Source organism: Oncorhynchus keta, unplaced genomic scaffold, assembly GCF_023373465.1.
Source record: "Oncorhynchus keta strain PuntledgeMale-10-30-2019 unplaced genomic scaffold, Oket_V2 Un_scaffold_14384_pilon_pilon, whole genome shotgun sequence".
NCBI lineage: Eukaryota > Metazoa > Chordata > Actinopteri > Salmoniformes > Salmonidae > Oncorhynchus > Oncorhynchus keta.
In genome coordinates this window covers 1,191,068-1,207,732 of record NW_026290787.1, presented here as the reverse complement: position 1 = coordinate 1,207,732, position 16,665 = coordinate 1,191,068, and the positions used below count along the sequence as shown (strand labels likewise).

Below are 16,665 nucleotides of genomic sequence, written 5' to 3'. Positions count from 1 at the left end.
GCATGGGTTATTAAACAACTGATAGATAGAGACCATTTTAGGCCTATCACACAAATTATTCATGAGAGAAAATTGAAAATGTATCAAATGGGACCATTTCTCCCTGAGTTGGAGTGAAATTGTCATCATAATGCTAGCCTGGGTAGACTGAAATGTTTGTTTCTGAAGGAAGATTCTGTGTGAAAGTACATTTATTTCTTATGTATTTGGGGTATAATACAGAGCCTATGACTAGTGGGTCTGGGATGTTATCATATTATTCCTGCATTGTATCTAGATTTGGAGTTCTTTATCATATAATTAGGAATTAGAATACTAGAATGGATATGTACCTTGGCAGTGAGGTCAGCCATTTTGGTCAGGGAGTTGGTCAACCATGGTTTGCCAGTGCTGTTGTAAGATATTGTGTAAAATAATGAATTTGAAGAAAACTGTATAATTATATGACTATATTTAAGGTTGACAGTAATTCTATTACACAATTTCAGATATATCATATGGCTTACTTTTATTTCCTTCCATAAATAAGTAAAATCAGGATAGACATTAATTCCAATTAGACTGGTTTGGATTTCTCCCTGGCTGCCATTTCACCCCATTCTGGAACTTTAGGGTTTATGACATAACCCCTCTGGTCATTTAATAAGATCTCTTTTTTTCCTGTATGACCACCTCAAGGGGGCAGTGTCAACCAATCCAGAGTGACTCACTCACCTGTGACGTTGTGACCGAATAATACAAATGCATTGGCGCAAGTGTGTCAACAATGTGGCCCAGGGATCAGTCAAAAGCAAAGCAGTGCATTCACTGCCATTAAGCCAATGAATTACCAAGTATTTACTGAAAAGGTACGTGGTAGAATGGTAGTTCTATTGCAATAACCTATGACTTAGGCTACATGGTTGTTTCTTTGGGATTCAATAGTACAAGAACCGCTAGGCACCGTATTTTAATGTTTTAATAACCCATCCCCTCTTCGGAGGACACATATCTTCTTGCAGCTTTTCTGCTACATACACAACATACATTTTATATATACACTTTTATAACAACAAGTTAGCAATTTTGTTTCATTCTTATCAGACAGCATCTGATGCAACTCCGCAGACAGAACCAGCCCCTCCCTGTAAGCACTGGTTACGTTCAGCAGAGAGGCGAATGTGACAGACCCAAGATGTGGTTGTGACATGACTATGCCTAACAGGTCTAATATCTGTCAGGTCTCTTATCACCTATTATTAGAAAGTATCTCTGGATGCACACCTGCACAACAGACATCACTTCAAATCTCATCTCCTGCCCGAGTGTAGAATGCATAGGCTCATTTATGTTGAGGCAGAGCAAAATAATGTCCAGCCAATGTGAGGCCATCACTTGCAGGAATCTGGTTGTACTTGCTTTTTTAATGCATGGCAACAAGGGTTTATAGAAATAGGGTATTTGCTAATATTCAAAAAAAAAATGTTCATATATTTCCAATAGTCAACTCCTGTGTTTCCAATGCTGCAATGGATGCTGGTCCTTTTTTGATACCCTTATTTATAGACGTGCAATATTGGTCCGGACAAATCTGTATCAGATGGAAAGTAATAATTCATACACAATACACGATACATATTATTGCGAGGGCAGTGAAAGGATTGTGGAAACGCTGACGTAAGGTGATGGGTTTGATGTTGTCAACGCGTGTGCGCGGTGCATTGAATGCGACCGTGGATTGGTGGAATGGGGAGTGTGAAACCGATTAGGAAACTGCGCCTTGGGGGACTTGGAGGGTGGCGCCCTGAACGTCATGTTGGCTCAAGTGGCATTGGAATTAGCAAAGAGTCTGAGCGCGCCTACAAAGCCATTATGGCTCTCCACACACCAGTATCATAACCTAGAGAGGGAGGAGTCTTCCATTTCTGGAAGCCGGAGGAGCAGCATCCGAGACAGCGTAAAAATTGGAGTAACGGTGCTCGAAGGAGACTGGAATACGAAATAATATCATTTTATTTTCAACATATCAACGAAATATACATGGATGCACATTTTACGAGATAAACATGAAGGTCTTTGATTTAAGATCAGGTAGCTGCAACCTTGTTTTGCATGTGCGGTAATATTCCAAGACATATGTGATACATTGGGTGTGCTCAGCGCGATAACGGCGCTAGCAAGCTATTTCAAACGGTAAAATAAATCCAGATTGCTAGGAGATAGCCAACCATTTTATAGTTAGCCAGCTATCTTGCGGGGGAGCAAGCTGCCTACTCGGGCAGAGGCATCTGGTAGGCATTAGCCGAAAATACAATCTCGGGGCATGCAAAGAGGTGTGTTTTGTGCAAACGGTTGATAAATCCCGCGTCCTCGGCTCTGGTCGTGGGATTAACCAGCCGGGAGAAACGGAGAAGGTGGGGCCGAGGAGTGTCAAAAACGGTCGAGCTAAACCCAGCGCATGTAGCTTGGCGCTCTAGCTAGCGGGCTAACATTACCTCTCCATCGGTTTTCCATTTGGGAAATTAATTTAGGAAACTAGAATTATTCGACCATTGCCGGGGTATTCCGTGGCAGTTACCCCTCTCTCCCAACGAGGATCAGTCAGAGCTGTACACTTGAGGCCATTGGCTTCTCTATAAATAATACCGTGTGGGGCGAATTTCACGGGGGGTAGCATCCCCGTTTGTCTTGGACCATGGCGGACGACGACGTGCTTTTTGAGGATGTCTACGAGCTGTGCGAGGTGATTGGGAAGTAAGTGTCAGCATATGTTTATGAACTGAACAATGATAATAAATGAAACCTCTTGTTTGCATTGAGTGCATTGTATTGCGTGTCTGCCTGCCTGTTTTTTTCTGTATGGAAGCAATTGCCTTACAAATATAAATTGCCACCACCATCATGACAGCTGTTTTACTTGGCCTACTTGTAGGTGAGTTGGTCATACAACCTCACACTACCCATCTATTGTCAGGCCTATGTAAAATCACTTCCACAGCAACTGGTTCAATAAGCATATAACACGATTGCATAAACTGTTCAATATATGGGAAACCAGTTAGGCCTATTGACTTGTTAGTTTGATTGGGTGAGGCCCAATAATGTATGGTGAAGCCCCTGTTTAGTTCAAGAGCCGAGTGCATTGTTTTAGCTGGGCAGGATATCTTCATTTAACATGGCAGGAGAGAATATATCTGTTCAAAACGAAAGTTCATTGGCTCACACATTCAAAACATTTCTCAATCTAGATAATTTTCATTCATGTTTTGTGCATCCATTCAACTTTGTCAGACACATTATTTTGATGAGGCGGTACTGGGCGACAGATAGCCTAGCGGTTAGAGCTTTGGGCCAGTAATGGAAAGGTCACTGGTTCCTTCCAATACCCGAGCCGACAAGGTGGGAAATCTGACAATGTGCCCTTGAGCAAGGCACTTAACCCTAATTTGCTCCCGGGGTGTTGTACTACTATGGTTGACCCTGTAAAACAACACATTTCATGGCACCTATCTGGCGTATATGACAATATAACATTATTTTACTACACATAGGCATAGTGACTCATTTGTGGTTTGGAGGCGCTATATGTTTTAAAAGCTGGGCCATTCATAGTTTTGGGTTGAAATGTAAACTTGTTTGGCTACTACAACTAGGTCTATAACGATCTCCACAAGTACTACTGTCAACACCACTACACTCTTCTCTCAGATTCAGATGCAGGGTAATTATAGTCAATCATTTAGTATCATTGGCCATTTGGAACAAGACACAGGCTGCAGATTGTCATTGCGATGACATCACACACTACTTCTTGATCCTACTTTAAGAGAAGGAGCATAGGCTCCTGGGGAGGATGGAACTTCAACAGAATAGTCACATTCAGTGTTTTGGGTAGACTGCTGTGTTCTATGGCTGCACCGGTGTTCTGATATCATGCACTGCTAGTCATTGTCCCTGCCCTGTCAATTGTAGACCAGTCTATTGATCCCCACCAACCAGAGGTGGCCAATCCTATTGTTGATGGACTTTTAAACATTGCACACACAGTTAATGATCACGTTTATCCCTGATCTATTTAGCCTGGATTTGTCTTACAAAGAGATTTAGGAGGCAACCTAATTTTACCCTGGATTGACAATTAGTCTAAAATCTAAAGTAGCAACTCTGGGTTTAGGCCAAAACCCAGTTCAGTAAAACCCAGTTATCAGGTTTCAAGAATAAGTGAACAAATGTTTAAAACATTCCCAGTTCCAACACTGAGATAATTGATAGGTCTAGAAGCAGTTGAGTTTTCTATCTGTTTCACACTATAAACATTGATTTATAAAGCACATAAATCCTGACATGCATTAGTGCAGGAAGGTGGTTGTTGATTGAAGAGGGCCTCTTCTATTTGGTGCAGGCCTAGTTTGCCCTCACATAGCTTACAACAATGTCATTTTCACAGATTAGTCTGGAAACCCAGATGTAAATGTATTGAAACTACCACCCACTCCAACCAATAACCCCTTTACCCCGGATTTCTATTGTTGTGGCTGATGATCACACCCCTTCATATGAAGACTGGGCAGGCAGGCTGCTGTGGTCTTGGAGCTGGCCAAGCTCCCCTCCCCCTCTATGCTCAATCGAGACCCGTGGGTCCATTAGGGTCCAGGCTGAGACACATGCTGATTGCTCTTCAGCCCCTCAGGCTCTACTCTTTGTTTAGGGAGCTCTCTGCTTCGGTTACCTCCTCACTCAGTGACGGATCTAGGATCTGGTCTACTTTACCCAGTCCTGGTGTTAGACGTCATGTGGTGGGTGACAATACTGGTCTCAGGACAGCTGGTAAATAAGTAGCCGCCCAGGGCCTACCTTGGTGCAGTAACGCAGAGAGGGCCTCTAGTCAGAGGAGCCTATTACACCATGACTATGTTATCACCATGATCAGAAAGGGCTTCATGGCCTCCTACCTTCCCCTTCCCAAAGTAATTTGTTCCTCCTTTCATCTTTCCTTTCTCACTCATAGTTGTCAGGGCACAAGGGCGTCTTTCACCAAAACAGCTACACTTATTTATTTCATTGTACATCACCCGGTTCTGTTTAGTGAAGCAAATATTTTCCAATAAACTTGATTTATGTCCCAGCTTTGTGAAAGAAAGCCGAACAAAAAGCATGATTCCAAATCAATCCTCTCCACCAGCGACGCAGCCTAGTTTCTGACAGTGAAGCGATTGTCAGACAAAAGCACTGAGTACCAGCCAGTGTCTTTTAGGTAGAGAACTCTGCCAGCGTCTCCTTCAGAAAGCTGGGGATCATTTTCCTCAGCCCAGGATGAAGGGAGGGGATGCTGAGGAAGATCATTGGAGACAATAGAGGGTTTGAAATAGGATTGCCCCGAGGCCGGATATATAACTAATGTCAGTGGACTCCAGGGCTGACCTCCAATTTTTGTAAACCACACTCACTGTCAAGAAGAGCTAGGGAACCAACGAACAGAGGCTTAGAACAAGTCCTCTCCTGCTATCCCATGCTCCCTTTGGTTCACATTGGTTCAGATGTTTTCGTTCCCTTGGTAGTTCATGGAGTGTTCAATGAGCTGAAGACGTGCTGTTATCGCAGCTCAAGGGTCTGTATTGTCAGGGACGTCTAAAGTGGCGTTGACACGGCAACAAACGTTCGTCGCTTAGTAGGATGTGATTTTACAGCCAGTCATTTTTCTGTTTCCCTTCTAGTGTTGCCTATGCTTCCATGCATGGCTCTGAGAAGTAACTAATATAGTCTAGATGGGTTTTTACGAGATATGTAGCCTTAAAAATAACTGTCAATGGAATACTCACTTCACCCGTGGCCTGTAGCCCTCTGAGGAGGTTTGTGAACTATAACAAGACATTTTGTTTGATGAGAGAGAGAGACATTTGACTGACACTGTAGATCTGTGAATGATTGAAATGTTGTGGTGACACTTCCCAAAGTAGGTGTGACGTGCTACCGACAGAGGCTGAAACGGTGTAAATAGACATGTCAACCAGCGACATATGTGTTAGGTTGTCGCTGTGTTAGGTGTTCGTGTTAGCTGATGAGGGAATAGTTTCGGGCTAGTACACGCACACATCCAAACACCTCTGCTATGATTTGTCTAAGGTTGGCAGAAGGCCTTTGGGATGACTGAGCCTTTGTTTCGGCTCAGTTCCTGAGCTGGAGGAGTGTTTTAATCTCTGTTATTTCTACCTAATCTCATTTAAGAAACTGGGTGGTTCGAGACCTGAATGCTGATTGGCTGAAGGCTGTGGTATATGAGACCATATACCACGGGTATGACAACATTTATTTTTACTGCGGGGTGGGAGGCTGGTGGGTGGTGACTGGGTGGTGGGTGACTGTGGGAGGTGACGGGGGAGGCGACTGTGGGAGGTGACTGGGTGGGAGGTGACGGGGTGGGTGACTGTGTGGGAGGTGACGGGGTGGGTGACTGTGGGAGGTGACGGGGTGGGTGACTGTGTGGGAGGTGACTGGGTGGGTGACTGTGGGAGGGGACTGTGTGGGAGGGGAGGATTGCCAGTAGGGTCATGCTCTGAGGATGACCTGCAACCTGCTAGTTGACTACTACACTAAGTTAATTGTTCTCTGAGGTGTAGCTTACTGTACGCTTAGCTGAATGGGGTGTTCAGTCTCTAGAACATTCTGAATCAACCAGAATGGAACCCTTCCCCCTCTGGCTCTGTAGGAATCAAGTTCTTCCGGATCCATACACAGTTGGCTGACAGCCAGCTAGTACCAGGCTCTCCTCTCCTCCTTTAAGAAAGTAAAAAGGAGATGTGGAGGGACACCCTGTTGAGAGTATTGGTAGACATTACGAGTAACTCAGACCTATTGCTAAGCTATAGGTCTACTGCAGTACCATTGGTAGAAGCCTACTGGGGCTTTTGGAAGCGAACCTTTTTAAAATGTTATATCTTCCAATTTAGTTTGAATCATTTTGGTAAAAACAAATGCACAATAAGAATAAACAGATTCAACAAAGCACAGTAGTCAAGGCGAGACCCTGTACATGAGCAGTGAACTAAGGCCCATTGCCTATTCAGACATTATTCTAACAAAAGATGGCACAAGGCCTTACTCTCCACTGCATCCTTATCTGAGGGAAGTAAAGCTCACGCAAACAGGTTATGCAATCCTACTTATTAGCCCATTGTGTGTGTTACATTTCAGTAAACACAATGACGTGCTCAGGCCGGGCATTTAAGCTCCAGTTGAAGGGGATGGGCGAGGCGTGGGTAATTTGAGCCGTCTCTGCTCATAATGATTCTCTGCATGGGAATAGTAATGCAGACAAGTGCAACTGGAATCACACGCGGCTCTTAATTCTGGCTCTGGGGTACTCATTAGAGCCAGGAAGGATTGGAATATTGTCAGAATGACTGGGAACTGGTGGAGTGATCAGTACTCTGACTCACGTTGGCTCAGCTAATTAAACATCAACTTCTAGCCTACGTTTTAATGCTTTTGATCGCATTGAGCTCATTAAATGTAAGCATTTTAAAAAATTATATGTTTGCAGTTTTTCTTAATTCATTCATAGCTCTACAAACAATACACACACTTGCTACACATTAGGCTAACTACCATTTGTGCATGTTTTATAGCCTCGGGGTTCTGAGCAACCATAACACTCAGTACATTTGTTACTGATAGAACATACGAAGGCTAAGCTATCCCTGAACAAACATAACAAACCCTTCACCGTCTTTCCCGTACTGTGCATGTGTCTTGGGCCCAGTCATTCAGACCGTTTAGCCTACACCCTCATCTACAGGTCTACGATCTGTTCTCCCTCCCTCCAGCCTCCACCTCAGCCATTATGATGAGATGATGTAACTGACTCTAGGCATGCTGGCAAGAATCTCCTTCTGCCCACACCTCCCGAGGTGCTTCTTAGAATTCTACATTCCATCTAACTTTCTCTTCTCTCGTTGTTTCTTGTCTCCACTATTTCTCAGGAAGTGTGTGGTCAGCTCTTCACGGAGTGTGGACTCTGGGGAGTTTGGCCTGGCTGATTTATTCTTACAGATGGGTTTGTTGACTGCTTTGAGAACAGGGGACTCAGAGGTGATATTGAATTTGGTCTCTGCTTGTCAAAGGGCTCCTGGGCCTCCAGACTGGTTATTTCCCAAAAAGTGCCCCATTTGTATTTATTTCATCCTAATTCCTTCCTCTCTTTACATCCCTATGTACTCTCACCTGCTTTCCTCTTTCCTTCATTACTCCTCCTTTCCTACATACATACTTTCCCCTCTTGCATAACACCATCGGATTCTGAAAGGGATGGTGTAAGTTAAAGAAGCACGATGGTTGGGTGCATTTAACTGGTAGTTCAGCTCTGACTACATGGGTGTTTCGGGGTCCCACGTTCCTCCTCAGGCCCCCTACCCTACTGGAGTCTAGGAGAGAAGTGGAAATCTCTGCACTGAGACTGGCTTAATATCCTAGAGGTATTTCGGCCTGTGAATTTCAGATGCACTCCATTACAGCAATATGAATCCTAATTGCCCTCTATTAATATTCAAAAGGTTGTACTCTTCAAGTAACCAGTAAATTAAACCAAGTAAATATTTAGAGCTGTGTGATTTCTTCCACTTTCCTATCTCAACAGACACTTTAGAAGCTTTCCGGTGCAATTAGTGTGTACACAGTTTTGGCATCCGGGGACGAGTTAACTGAACTCTGCCTCGTTGTTTTTAACACCATCATTGGACTGTAATCGGACTCTTGACACGAAAGAGTTAAGAATGAGTCACATTCTTAGCCTACCTCAATGGAAGGCAACGTGTCCTTACTACTCACTAGGGGTGTGACAAATTGTCAATTGTGCTTAAGGGTTAAACTGCCATTTAAACATCAGTTTTTTAAGATCGGTTTTCCGTTAAAACGATAAGGGGGAAAAAGCATACAAATTTCACAATGCAGAATAATGCTCCCAATTCTGCCCGCTAGTGCCGGGCAATGACGTTAAATCTACCGCAGTCATATACCATTGAACGCGCTACGGCATGTTGGTATGTAAGGGTACACTACAGCTTTTTAAATACCGACACGAAACCTTCTCTGGAGATAGTTTCGAAGCGACACTGAACGGGAATTGTATTTGTAAAGGATCTGTGCTTCTGAATGGCAGCTAATATCCATCACTCGGCCACCAGAACTGTCAATCAAATAATATCAAGCTGCCTACCTACGAACATATCACTCCTAAATAAAGTACTTTAAAGTTCGTTAAATACCGTGACATTTAGTAGACAGAAAACAAGACTGATTAGTTGCCGTACTTGTGAGAACAAACACTCGCATCTTTCATAGCGAGCTAGCGAGGGACGGAGAGAGATGGGACAGGCAGGTCAGCCACCAGGCAGACGGAGTCAGAACCGTCTACGAGACATATCTATCGGAAATCAAAAGCAGTATCTCGCAAAAGAATGCTGTATTTTGCGACTTATTGTAAAGCAGGGCCTATCCACAATTAATAGGCTAGGATATTCTACATGCAACAGACGGAAGAGAGAACACGCACTCGCACCATTAGCGAAGAGAAAGACTAGGCGAGCCAGCTGCACCGCGATTATAATTTTGTGGGAAATAAAACCTATTATTATTCCGTTTGTGGATTTTTTTTAACGTTAAGGATCCACATTTCGTTTAAACGTTCACACCTCTACTCACGATCCGTCTCGACCATTGGCTTTCTTTGGCTACAAGGCTACCTCAAGTTCCCTCTATATCTCCCATTCTCTCTCGTTTCTCTCTAATGGCAATCTAGTTCCCATCCAAGGTAATGTGAGAAGGTGGCCAGGTGCTAACGGGTAATACTAACACTGCAGGACCGTGCTGAACGTGGGAGGGGGCCCATGTTGTGAGCACAGCCGTGTCTATGTCATCAAAGCGTACCTACCCTCTCTCTCCTTTCTCACAGTTCTTCCCCGTGGAATGACACTCCTGCGTGTGGTCTCTTGCCTTGGCGCCTTCCAGGGGTGGGGGGTTTGACAGGGTCAATTCCATTGGAACTCACTCAGTCGACATTTGACAACAAGGGAGATGAATTGCAATTCGATTAACGAATTCAAATTGGGCAGCTAGTCTATCATCTTCTGTGAGGATATTTGAATTCTTGAGCTTATTTAAGATGAAATTGACCTCAAACCCAACTGAGTTCACCTGGCTTTTGGCTCATCACAGTGTCATGGAGATAATGGGAGTTTTATTGACATTTAGGCTGGGCAATACTAGTCCAGTCCAATACTACACCCATCCCCTGGTCTCTATTCCATACCACTTCAATGTTTGCAGACCTAGGTGTTAACTCTATGGTAGAATGAAATCAAAACCCATATGAAGGCTAGGTGAAGCCCACACCTTATTGCTTACAAGTACCCTATCCCTTCAGTCTGCATACACCATAGCAGGGCTTAGGGTGGAAGGGAACCAGTGTTACACCATAAGGAGGAACTAGGGGGGATGGAAACCAGTGTTACACTGAAGGGACGAACTAGGGGGGAAGGGAACCAGTGCTACACCTTAGGGAGGAGCTAGGGGGGAAGGGAACCAGTGTTACACCTTAGAAGGAGCTAGGGGGGAAAGAAACCAGTGTTACACCTTAGAACGAGCTACGGGGAAGGGAACCAGTGTTACACCTGAGAAGGAGCTAGGAGGAAGGGAACCAGTGTTACACCTTAGGGAGGAACTCGGGGGGATGGAAACCAGTGTTACACTGTAGGGAGGAACAAGGGGGGAAGGGAAGCAGTGTTACTCCTTAGGGAGGAGCGAGGGGGGGAAGGGAACCAGTGTTACTCCTTAGGGTGGAGCAAGGGGGGAAGGGAAGCAGTGTTACTCCTTTGGAAGGAGCTGGGGGGGGGAAGGGAACCAGTGTTACTCCTTAGGGAGTTGCTAGGGGGGAAGGGAAGCAGTGTTACTCCCTTGGAAGGACCTATGGGGGAAGGGAACCAGTGTTACACCTTAGGGAGGAGCAAGGGGGGAAGGGAAGCAGTGTTACTCCTTAGGAAGGAGCTATGGGGGAAAGAAACCAGTGTTACACCTTAGAAGGAGCTAGGGGGAAGGGAACCAGTGTTACACCTGAGAAGGAGCTAGGAGGATGGAAACCAGTGTTACACTGTAGGGAGGAACAAGGGGGGAAGGGAAGCAGTGTTACTCCTTAGGGAGGAGCGAGGGGGGGAAGGGAACCAGTGTTACTCCTTAGGGAGTTGCTAGGGGGGAAGGGAAGCAGTGTTACACCCTTGGAAGGACCTATGGGGGAAGGGAACCAGTGTTACACCTTAGGGAGGAGCAAGGGGGGAAGGGAAGCAGTGTTACTCCTTAGGAAGGAGCTATGGGGGAAGGGAATCAGTGTTACTCCTTAGGGAGGAGCTATGGGGGGAAGGGAAGCAGTGTTACTCCTTAGGGAGGAACTAGGGGGGGGGGGGGGGAAGCAGTGTTACTCCTGAGGAAGGAGCGATGGGGGAAGGGAAGCAGTGTTACTCCTTAGGAAGGAGCAAGGGGGGAAGGGAAGCAGTGTTACTCCTTAGGAAGGAGTTATGGGGGAAGGGAAGCAGTGTTACTCCTTAGGAAGGAGCTATGGGGGGAAGGGAAGCAGTGTTACTCCTTTGGAAGGAGCTATGGGGGAAGGGAAGCAATGTTACTCCTTAGGGAGGAACTAAGGGGGGAAGGGAAGCAGTGTACTCCTTAGGGAGGAACTAGGGGGGGAAGGGAAGCAGTGTTACTCCTAAGGAAGGAGCTATGGGGGGAAGGGAAGCAGTGTTACTCCTTTGGAAGGAGCTATGGGAGAAGGGAAGCAGTGTTACTCCTTAGGGAGGAACTAGGGGGAGGGGAGGCAGTGTTAATCCTTTGGAAGGAGCTATGGGGGAAGGGAAGCAATGTTACTCCTTAGGGAGGAACTAGGGGAAGGGGAAGCAGTGTTAATCCTTTGGAAGGAGCTATGGGGGAAGGGAAGCAGTGTTACTCCTTAGGGAGGAACTACGGGGGAAGGGAAGCAGTGTTACTCCTAAGGAAGGAGCAAGGGGGGGAAGGGAAGCAGTGTTACTCCTTAGGGAGGAGCTATGGGGAAGAGAAGCAGTGTTACTCCTTAGGGAGTAGCTATGGGGGAAGGGAAGCAGTGTTACTCCTTAGGGAGGAACTAGGGGGGAAGGGAAGCAGTGTTACTCCTTAGGCAGGAGCCATGGGGGGAAGGGAAGCAGTGTTACTCCTTAGGGAGGAGCTATGGGGGAAGAGAAGCAGTGTTACTCCTTTGGAAGGAGCTATGGGGGAAGGGAAACAGTGTTAGGAGCTAGGGGGGGGGCAGTGTTACTCCTTTGGAAGGAGCTATGGGGGAAGGGAAGCAGTGTTACACCTTAGGAAGGAGCTATGGGGGGAAGGGAAGCAGTGCTGCTCCTTTGGAAGGACCTATTGGGGAAGGGAAGCAGTGCTGCTCCTTTGGAAGGACCTATTGGGGAAGGGAAGCAGTGTTACTCCTTAGGAAGGAGCTATGGGGGGAAGGGAAGCAGTGCTGCTCCTTTGGAAGGAGCTATGGGGGAAGGGAAGCAGTGTTACTCCTTAGGCAGGAACTAGGGGGGGAAGGGAAGCAGTGTTACTCCTTAGGAAGGAGCAATGGGGGAAGGGAACCAGTGTTACACCTTAGGGAGGAGCAAGGGGGGAAGGGAAGCAGTGTTACTCCTTAGGAAGGAGCTATGGGGGAAGGGAAGCAGTGTTACTCCTTAGGAAGGAGCTATGGGGGGAAGGGAAGCAGTGTTACTCCTTTGGAAGGAGCTAAGTGGGAAGGGAAGCAGTGTTACTCCTTAGGAAGGAGCTTGGTGGGAAGGGAAGCAGTGTTACTCCTTTGGAAGGAGCTATGGGGGAAGGGAAGCAATGTTACTCCTTAGGGAGGAACTAGGGGGGAAGGGAAGCAGTGTTACTCCTTTGGAAGGAGCTATGGGGGAAGGGAAGCTGTGTTACTCCTTAGGAAGGAGCTATGGGGGGAAGGGAAGCAGTGTTACACCTTAGGGAGGAGCAAGGGGGGAAGGGAAGCAGTGTTACTCCTTAGGAAGGAGCTATGGGGGAAAGAAACCAGTGTTACACCTTAGAAGGAGCTAGGGGGAAGGGAACCAGTGTTACACCTGAGAAGGAGCTAGGAGGATGGAAACCAGTGTTACACTGTAGGGAGGAACAAGGGGGGAAGGGAAGCAGTGTTACTCCTTAGGGAGGAGCGAGGGGGGGAAGGGAACCAGTGTTACTCCTTAGGGTGGAGCAAGGGGGGAAGGGAAGCAGTGTTACTCCTTTGGAAGGAGCTGGGGGAGGAAGGGAACCAGTGTTACTCCTTAGGGAGTTGCTAGGGGGGAAGGGAAGCAGTGTTACACCCTTGGAAGGACCTATGGGGGAAGGGAACCAGTGTTACACCTTAGGGAGGAGCAAGGGGGGAAGGGAAGCAGTGTTACTCCTTAGGAAGGAGCTATGGGGGAAGGGAATCAGTGTTACTCCTTAGGGAGGAGCTATGGGGGGAAGGGAAGCAGTGTTACTCCTTAGGGAGGAACTAGGGGGGAGGGAGGGAAGCAGTGTTACTCCTGAGGAAGGAGCGATGGGGGAAGGGAAGCAGTGTTACTCCTTAGGAAGGAGCAAGGGGGAAGGAAGCAGTGTTACTCCTTAGGAAGGAGTTATGGGGGAAGGAAGCAGTGTTACTCCTTAGGAAGGAGCTATGGGGAAGGAAGCAGTGTTACTCCTTTGGAAGGAGCTATGGGGAAGGAAGCAATGTTACTCCTTAGGGAGGAACTAAGGGGGAAGGAAGCAGTGTACTCCTTAGGGAGGAACTAGGGGGAAGGAAGCAGTGTTACTCCTAAGGAAGGAGCTATGGGGGAAGGGAAGCAGTGTTACTCCTTTGGAAGGAGCTATGGGAGAAGGGAAGCAGTGTTACTCCTTAGGGAGGAACTAGGGGAGGGAGGCAGTGTTAATCCTCCTTTGGAAGGAGCTATGGGGGAAGGGAAGCAATGTTACTCCTTAGGGAGGAACTAGGGGAAGGGGAAGCAGTGTTAATCCTTTGGAAGGAGCTATGGGGAAGGAAGCAGTGTTACTCCTTAGGGAGGAACTACGGGGAAGGGAAGCAGTGTTACTCTAAGGAAGGAGCAAGGGGGAAGGAAGCAGTGTTACTCCTTAGGGAGGAGCTATGGGGAAGAGAAGCAGTGTTACTCCTTAGGGAGTAGCTATGGGGAAGGAAGCAGTGTTACTCCTTAGGGAGGAACTAGGGGAAGGAAGCAGTGTTACTCCTTAGGCAGGAGCCATGGGGGAAGGGAAGCAGTGTTACTCCTTAGGGAGGAGCTATGGGGAAGAGAAGCAGTGTTACTCCTTTGGAAGGAGCTATGGGGAAGGGAAACAGTGTTAGGAGCTAGGGGGCAGTGTTACTCCTTTGGAAGGAGCTATGGGGGAAGGAAGCAGTGTTACACCTTAGGAAGGAGCTATGGGGGGAAGGGAAGCAGTGCTGCTCCTTTGGAAGGACCTATTGGGAAGGGAAGCAGTGTTACTCCTTAGGAAGGAGCTATGGGGGAAGGAAGCAGTGCTGCTCCTTTGGAAGGAGCTATGGGGGAAGGAAGCAGTGTTACTCCTTAGGCAGGAACTAGGGGGAAGGGAAGCAGTGTTACTCCTTAGGAAGGAGCAATGGGGGAAGGGAACCAGTGTTACACCTTAGGGAGGAGCAAGGGGGGAAGGGAAGCAGTGTTACTCCTTAGGAAGGAGCTATGGGGAAGGGAAGCAGTGTTACTCCTTAGGAAGGAGCTATGGGGGGAAGGGAAGCAGTGTTACTCCTTTGGAAGGAGCTAAGTGGGAAGGAAGCAGTGTTACTCCTTAGGAAGGAGCTTGGTGGGAAGGAAGCAGTGTTACTCCTTTGGAAGGAGCTATGGGGAAGGAAGCAATGTTACTCCTTAGGGAGGAACTAGGGGGAAGGAAGCAGTGTTACTCCTTTGGAAGGAGCTATGGGGAAGGAAGCTGTGTTACTCCTTAGGAAGGAGCTATGGGGGAAGGAAGCAGTGTACTCCTTAGGGAGGAACTAGTGGGGAAGGAAGCAGTGTTACTCCTAAGGAAGGAGCTATGGGGGAAGGGAAGCAGTGTTACTCCTTTGGAAGGAGCTATGGGGAAGGGAAGCAGTGTTACTCCTTAGGGAGGAACTAGGGGAGGGGAAGCAGTGTTAATCCTTTGGAAGGAGCTATGGGGAAGGGAAGCAATGTTACTCCTTAGGGAGGAACTAGGGGGAAGGAAGCAGTGTTACTCCTTAGGAAGGAGCTATGGGGAAGGAAGCAGTGTTACTCCTTTGGAAGGAGCTATGGGGAAGGGAAGCAGTGTTACTCTTGAGGGAGGAACTAGGGGGAAGGAAGCAGTGTTACTCCTTAGGAAGGAGCTATGGGGAAGGAAGCAGTGTTACTCCTTTGGAAGGAGCTATGGGGGAAGGGAAGCAGTGTTACTCCTTAGGGAGGAACTAGGGGGGAAGGGAAGCAGTGTTACTCCTTAGGGAGGAGCTATGGGGGGAAGGGAAGCAGTGTTACTCCTTAGGTAGGAACTAAGGGGGGAAGGGAAGCAGTGTTACTCCTGAGGAAGGAGCGATGGGGGAAGGGAAGCAGTGTTACTCCTTTTTGAGGAGCTATGGGGGGAAGGGAAGCAGTGTTACTCCTTTGGAAGGAGCTATGGGGGAAGGGAAGCAGTGTTGCTCCTTAGGGAGGAGCTATGGGGGGAAGGGAAGCAGTGTTACTCCTTAGGGAGGAACTAGGGGGGGAAGGGAAGCAGTGTTACTCCTGAGGAAGGAGCGATGGGGGAAGGGAAGCAGTGTTACTCCTTAGGAAGGAGCTATGGGGGGAAGGGAACCAGTGTTACACCTTAGGGAGGAGCTAGGGGGGGAAGGGAAGCAGTGTTACTCCTTTGGAAGGACCTCGGGGGGAAGGGAAGCAGTGTTACTCTTTAGGGAGGAGCGAGGGGGAAGGGAATCAGTGTTACTCCTTAGGGAGGAGCTTGGGGGAAGGGAAGCAGTGTTACACCCTTGGAAGGACCTATGGGGGAAGGAACCAGTGTTACACCTTAGGGAGGAGCAAGGGGAAGGGAAGCAGTGTTACTCCTTAGGAAGGAGCTATGGGGAAGGGAAGCAGTGTTACTCCTTAGGAAGGAGCTATGGGGAAGGAAGCAGTGTTACTCCTTTGGAAGGAGCTATGGGGGAAGGAAGCAGTGTTACTCCTTAGGGAGGAGCTATGGGGGAAGGGAAGCAGTGTTACTCCTTAGGGAGGAACTAGGGGGAAGGAAGCAGTGTTACTCCTGAGGAAGGAGCGATGGGGAAGGAAGCAGTGTTACTCCTTAGGAAGGAGCAAGGGGAAGGAAGCAGTGTTACTCCTTAGGAAGGAGCTTGGTGGGAAGGGAAGCAATGTTACTACTTTGGAAGGAGCTATGGGGGAAGGGAAGCAATGTTACTCCTTAGGGAGGAACTAGGGGGGGAAGGGAAGCAGTGTTACTCCTTAGGAAGGAGCTATGGGGGGAAGGGAAGCAGTGTTACTCCTTTGGAAGGAGCTATGGGGAAGGGAAGCAGTGTTACTCCTTAGGAAGGAGCTTGGTGGGAAGGGAAGCAATGTTACTACTTTGGAAGGAGCTATGGGGGAAGGGAAGCAATGTTACTCCTTAGGGAGGAACTAGGGGGGGAAAGGA

At 47.5% G+C, this 16,665-nt stretch overlaps 1 protein-coding gene across 16 annotated transcripts in view; it reads left to right on the top strand.

Moving 5' to 3' along the window:
* The first annotated feature begins 1,872 nt into the window (after positions 1 to 1,872).
* Positions 1,873 to 16,665, top strand: part of LOC127927482 (peripheral plasma membrane protein CASK-like) — a 62,371-nt gene continuing 47,578 nt past the window's right edge. For 5 of the 16 annotated variants that reach the window (XM_052513945.1, XM_052513944.1, XM_052513938.1 and 2 more), the window contains exon 1: positions 1,877 to 2,733. In XM_052513945.1, the coding sequence (XP_052369905.1) occupies positions 2,675 to 2,733 (59 nt within the window). In that variant the 5' untranslated portion in view covers positions 1,877 to 2,674. Of the gene's footprint in view, positions 2,734 to 16,665 lie in introns of all 16 variants that reach the window. The other 11 variants (XM_052513947.1, XM_052513934.1, XM_052513943.1 and 8 more) reach the window with 4 other exon arrangements.